The sequence below is a fragment of the Neltuma alba genome, unplaced genomic scaffold, assembly GCF_004799145.2.
Source record: "Neltuma alba isolate B1F8T4 unplaced genomic scaffold, ASM479914v2 tig00010927_pilon, whole genome shotgun sequence".
In the NCBI taxonomy this organism is placed as follows: domain Eukaryota; kingdom Viridiplantae; phylum Streptophyta; class Magnoliopsida; order Fabales; family Fabaceae; genus Neltuma; species Neltuma alba.
Genome location: NW_021635703.1, coordinates 570,622 through 577,552, shown reverse-complemented (window position 1 = coordinate 577,552; position 6,931 = coordinate 570,622). Strand labels below are relative to the sequence as shown.

General features: G+C 35.1%; 1 protein-coding gene across 1 annotated transcript; it reads left to right on the top strand.

The window, feature by feature from the left end:
• On the top strand, positions 1–1,912 carry LOC114760025 (receptor-like protein kinase ANXUR1). The gene is made up of 2 exons (XM_028949270.1): positions 1–1,566; positions 1,666–1,912. The coding sequence occupies exon 1, from the start codon at positions 8–10 to the stop codon at positions 1,079–1,081; it is 1,074 nt and encodes a 357-aa protein (XP_028805103.1). The 5' UTR covers positions 1–7; the 3' UTR covers positions 1,082–1,566; positions 1,666–1,912.
• Positions 1,913–6,931: the final 5,019 nt, after the last annotated feature.

The following is a 6,931-nucleotide window of genomic DNA, read 5'->3' as shown; positions in this document are numbered from 1 at the left end:
ACTGGGAATGGGAATCTTTCACAGGTGCTTTGGAGGCCCTGCTTCCACTTCTCGGAAACATTCTCCCACAACAATAGAATATCTATGCCATCGCTTTTCTCTTTCCCAACTTCGAAAATCCACCGACAACTTTGACGACAGCCGGATTATAGGTGAAGGGCCCTTTGGTGTGGGGTATAGGGCTCGCATCTCCGTCAATGGCCAAATGAAAGATCTTATAGTGAAAAGGCTCCGGCGAGAAGCGGCGAATTCCTCATACGGGCTCTTACTGTATAAGAACGATATCATATTTAGATGTCAGCTTCACCATCCGAATCTCGTGTCTCTGGTTGGATTTTGCGATGATCAAAATGAAATGATCGTGGTCTATGACTACGCCCCAAACGGATCACTCTATCAGCAACTTTACGAAACAGAGGCTAAGCCACCGATACGACCATGGAAGAAAAGGCTAGAAATCAGTATAGGAGTGGCGCGTGGATTACACTACCTTCACTCAGGAACCAAACGCACCATCATTCACCGCGATATTACACCGTTTGCCATTCTTCTGGGCGAGCATTGGATTCCCAAACTCAATTTTTTCGGGTTCTCTATAAAAGGACCAAAGTTTTCAGAAAAGGATGTGAAACCCATACAGTTGGAATCCATTGAAGGCCCTGTGGGATACATAGCTCCTGAGTGCATTAGTGGCACTAATGTCACGTATAAAAGTGACGTCTATTCTTTTGGAGTAGTTTTGTTAGAACTCATTTGCGGAAAGACTTTATTCGAGATTGCTCAGCATAAGGGGCGTCATGTTGATAAGACTGCAAGTGTCATTCCATTTACAACGAGTGTGGTTAAGGACGTCCGTAATTTGGAAGAAAGAGGAAATGCTGGAGGAATTATTGATCAGAGTTTGATGGGAGAAATAGCAGCAGAGTGTTGGAAATTGTATATGGACATTACAGAGAGTTGCTTGAGTGAAGATCCCGATGAGAGGCCTGATATGGGAGACGTTGAAGTCCAACTTGAACGTCTATTGCAAATACAAGAGGAAGCAGACACCAACCATGCTTTTCATGCTTTCTTGATTTAATTTCTTTGCTTGTTTGAATCTTTCATGCTTACTCTTCCACTAGAAAATACTTGTTTGTGTCTCTTAATTACTGGATTCTTTAGATTTAACCTCTCATAATCCGTTTCTATATCATTTCCATTATCTTACTTCTCGTGATTTCTTGCATGTAGTTGGATTGGTGTTTGTAAATGCGAAATATAACTTCTCGATCATGATATGGTACCAAAATGTTCGAAAAACATTTATCTTTCACCATTCACGTAATTACAAGTGTTTCTTTACCTTTTTTATTTTTTTGGGGGGGGGGGGCACCAAATGCAAGCAAATTTTATTGTAGCTCGCTGTTTTACTTCTGCAATATGCTAGAGGCAAAATCTGCTGAAAGAAATTTTTAATTCCTTCAGAGACAGCTAGCATCAGGCATCAGACCTCACTTTACTTACCAAGAAGGCAAGAACCAGGCTTAACCGTCATCATTATCCATTGCAAATTGCTGGTATATAGTATGTACCAGAAACCACATGTTCTGGGATGTCACACACGCAATAGTCAATAACAGCATATCTAGACGATATTTTAACAAGCCACAATTGTGCTTGTAGATGCTTTTCTTGTTGATTTGGTCCTATGGCTGCAGTAGGGAATGATATTTTAACTTGCAATGCAACAACTGATGGCAGTTTTACTGTGAAGAGTGCATATTACTTGCTAGAAATGATGATGAAGCACCGATGGTCTTAACAACCGGTTTTCAAAGTCTTTGCATTAAGCAGAATTATTCATTGATGTTTGTATTCCATTTTAGATGCAACTATTAGGCACAAGCAAGTTAAATATATAGGTTATGTTCGGTTGGTGACTGGCACTGAGACTGCACATTGTCTAACATTTCAAATTACTCATGGTTACTCAAACTTGGTCATGTCTTGTGTAAGTGGCAGTTTCCATGATTCTTGAAGATCCACTAGCCAAAAGTATCTGATGAATAGGTACATACTTGTCCTCTTAACTGTTAAATCGAGAGTCTTTCTGCAGCCCATGCTGGTGAACTTTTCATTTAACTATATGTACCAACCATGTTGTTGTGTATTCTATCAGTGCATATTGGCCTTTTAGCATTCTTGGATGGCCAGATCAGTCTGCGGAGGATTTTCATGGTTCTTCCTCTTTTGTGCCTTTTCAATTGTTACTCGATTAAAGAGAATATTTTATGTTTTATGTTTGAGATATACTGTCTCGGATCCTTAATATAAAAGATTTTTAATATAAAAACTAGATAATTAATTTGAGAATATTAAAAAAATTAGTTAAGTTAGTTATTTATAATATATGGGTTTGGTCTTTCCTAGAATACTCTTATTAATCATATTGATTAGAATAAAAATCGTTTAATGTTTTCCCAGTGATTACCAAAAAGAAAAAAGAAATCATTTAACATGTGTAATGACTATTGAAACTACTTTGAGGGGGAAAAAAAGACTAACTATGAGGGATAAAATAAATTAAAACATTATATTTAGAAACAAATTAAATTTTCAATCAGCTTTTATATTTAAGATCAGTCTTTGGTAATGAGAAAATACCTAGAAATTGATTAAAATGTTTAAATTTGTTTGAACTGATCATGATTTTTTTTCCCCCTTAAAAGGCCGAGAAATGTTCTCCTTCCATGATATGGAAATATTCAATTTTTTAACGTATCGATAGTAATAGCTATATATTTTCGTTTATAGCTAATAAAAAATGAATGAATGATATCAGCATAAAATGACTTTGATTTTGATTTTAGCAGGCATATTGTTTGCTGAAGCATTGAAGGATTTTATTTTGTGGGGATTGATGCGAACAAGAGCTATATAGCCGGGCTTCAACCGTGGTAGCATCTCGTAAGAAACTTGCGAGCCGGCCTGAGTGGAAACTACAGGCGTGATGTGACCTTCTTAGGCTTTGTTTGGTAGCAGAAAGGAGGGGAGGAAAGGTTAATTAAAGGAAAAAGAGAGGAGGAGAAGGAAGGTTATGGGTTTTGTTTGGTTTGAGGAGAGAGAGAGGAAGAAATGAGAGATTTCTTGTTTGGTTCATGAGAGGGGAGGAGGAGAGATAATTATAAATTGACAAATATACTCTTATCACTATATTTAGACTGTTTTGTTCTTTTATTATAATATTTATATCAAAATTATTATTTCTTAATTCATCAATTTCAAAAAAACTGATTACCTCACTTACATGTGATAAAAATTATGATAAAACTAAAAAATTATAAAATATGATAAAAAGTTTAATATTCTATCTCATTAATTTTATAATTATATGTATTAATATATATTATATGTATATATTAATATATATTATATATATATATATGTTTGCAATCTATCTGAGACTATAATACACACAATATGATATATATTATAATACACATGTTATGATATGTGTATATTATATAATTATAATACTCATCCGGTCCTTAATATAGGATTCAATTCTTGAGTTGGTTTTTGTCCTAAATATAAGACCCATTTCTTATATTTATCAATTTTCTGTAAATTACCCCTATAGATACTCTCTCAACCATAATCAAATAGAATAAGGAGAAGGGGTATTAAAAAAGATGATTATGGTGTTTTAGGAAAAATGTGTCACTTTTCTTATAATTAACTAATTTACCTAACTTCCTTAATCTAATCAAATTAGTTAAATGGGTCTTATATTAAGGACCGGAGGAGTATTATATTATCATTATTAAATATTATTAGTGGCTGAAAAGAGAAAGAAGTGAAAAAAAGATTTCTAATAAGAGGAAAAAACTTGGAATATTAAAAAGTTAGTATGTGTAGTTTAGTCAATATTAGACATAATATTTCTCCCCTCTCTAAAAAATCCCAAATTTGGAGGGGAGCATAAAAAGAGGGGGAGTACTAAAAGACAAATTTCTTCCCTCCCCTCCCCTCTATTTTTTCCAACCAAACACACTTATTTCATCCCCTCTCCTCTTCTCCTCTTCCCTCAACAACCCTCCAATCAAATAGATCCTTAATTTGTAATTTTCTGTTAATTAATTAAATCGCGAATTATCACCATGCCACCGCGGCTTTTAATTGACCCATTAGGACATTGCCGCCAAAGAAAAAAAAAAAAAAGGGACATGGAATTGATGGTCTTCAACCTTGCATAGAATTTCAGCCAAAAAACAAACCTTGCATAGAATTAGAATGGATTCTCGTCAAAGAACAGTTCTTCAACTAATGGTCCATGCCGCGTCATGCCACTAGGACTGTGCAAAAACCCGGTGGTCCGGTCCAACTCGAGCAAATTCGGTCCAGTCCAGTCCAGAAAAAATTAGCCCGAAACAAGACTGGACCAGACTAGACTGGACTGGTCTCATCGGGTTGGACTGGACTAAGGATTGGCCCCTCAGACTAGTTAATCCAGTCCAGTCTAGCCCTATTTTTTTTAAATTATTATTTATATAATTTTAATTTGGTTTAATTTTTCTATATAAATTTTTTGTCTATTCAAATAATCAAGATTTATTTATTAACTTCCTAAGTAATGAGCATGCGTATATATTTTCTACAATATAAGATCTATATTAATGAGGATTAATTAATAAAACATGACATTATTGGGAAATTGAAAGAGAATGATTAAATTTGATGAACTTTGGATTAAAATATGTACAAAATTTTATATAGTAAGTTACAATCTTGTCTCCTATTGAAGAAAAAAAATTTAAAAAAAATTAAATTTAGGTCCTAGACTGCTTGGATTGGTCCAGGCAGTCCAGAGGACCAAGTCCAGTCCAACCCGACCTCGGGTTGGTACTGGACTGGACCAGACCTCGGGCTGTCTTTTTCAGCCCGAGATCTTTATTGGACCAGACTTCGGGTTGATAACAAACCTGGTCCAGTCTGGTCCATGCACACCCTTACATGCCACCTCTTTACCTCAGGGAGATTCAGGGATCAATCTCCTGATTGGGCATGTGGAAGGTGTGAGTGAAAATCCAGGTTCCAGGGTGTTGACTAATTTGATTTGATAGACGAATTATTCAATTAAAGGTACTATTTTAACTCATTTGATGCCATTAAACACATTATATACACGGAAAACCTCTCTGCAATTGCGAGTGATTGCCTTCTGACGTGGGCTAAGACGGACGTGCACGTGATGTGAGTTCCTTAATTTAATTAATTAAATAATTAAACATAGAAGACGCAAAATTAACGTTAGTGAGTAAAGTCTGCAAAGCGCATAAATATTAAATCAAAAGGAAGAAACAGTGTCCTTGAAAACAAGAACCTCAGCCGGCTATATGAATATAATGGTCTTGCCTACTGATTCTTCTCCTTACCACATATCCAAAGGGGTAGATTGGGAACAAAATACTACCTCCGTTCTTAATTATAAGATTTTATTTATAATTTATAAACGAGATCTTATAAATAAGATCAGAATAATAACATATATGATCTTACACATGAGACCAAGTCAACCCATTATAGAAGAGATTTGCCAAGGCTTTCCTCTTTCCCCTCGTGCCTTCCAAAACGGAATCCTAATTATATACTCTTCTGGTTCTTAATATAGGACCTAATTCTTAAGTTGGTTTTGGTTTTAAATATAAGACCTATTTCTCGTATTTATCAATTTTCTTTAAATTACCCATATGGATACTCCCTCAACCATAATTAAGTAGAAGAGGGAGAGGGGGTTATTAAGAAAGATGATTACGGTGTTTTAGAAAAAATATGTCACTTTTTTTATAATTAACGAACTTACCTAATTTCCTTAATCTAATCAAATTAGTTAAATAGGTATTATATTAAGGACCAGAGAAGTATGAGTACATCCAAAATAGAACCCTCTATTGCACATTAGCGGTATAAATCCATAGAAAATGTGAAGTTAATAAGCAATCTGATTAATATAAGTCACTTCTAATGTATTCTTGTATATTAAGAAATACATTAAATTGATAAAAAATTTTCAATTTATCCTCATTAAATTTTTCCCTGTATTTACATATCATTCTCATTTCTTTCTCATTCTTATCCTGTGAATAAAAATTAAATAAGAATAAAATTAGATAACAAGTACTCTTCCGGTCCTTAATATAGGACTCAATTCTTAAATTAGTTTTGATCCTAAATATAAGACTCATTTCTCATATTTATCAATTTTCTCTAAATTACCTCTATGTATACTCTTTCAATCATAATCAAATAAAAGAGGGAGAGGGACTACTAAGAAAGATGATTATGGTGTTTTAGGAAAAATATGTCACTTTTCTTCTAATTAACTAACTTATATAACTTTTTTAATCTAATTAAATTAGTTAAATAGGTTTTATATTAAGGATCGGATAACTATTAAAAAGGATGACGTTAGAGTCCACTGTGTTCCCCTGTGGGTGGGATCTACAAAACAAAACACGTAATTCAAAGGATGGATCAACCAATACACAGAGGCAGAGCCTGAGTATTGCACCTTCTCTAACACTTCCCTTTCCAATCCAAGTCTTGATTGCCTCAAACGCAGCTACTGGGAACAATGGAATCCTTCTCAAGTGCTTTGGAGGCTCTGCTTCAACTTCTACCAAACAACCGTCCACAACAATAGAAGATCTAAGCCATCGCTTTTGTCTTGCCCAACTTCGAAAATCGACCGATGACTTTGACGAAAGCCGGATTATCCGCAAAGGGGCCCGTCATGACATATACAGGGGTTGCATCTCCATCAACGGCCAGCTGAAAGATATTAGAATGGATCGGCTCTGAAAAGGACCCAGCTCGCGGCCATACGTGTACTCAGTGCGTAAGAACGATATCTTATTTAGGTGCCAGCGACGGCACCCGAATCTGGCGT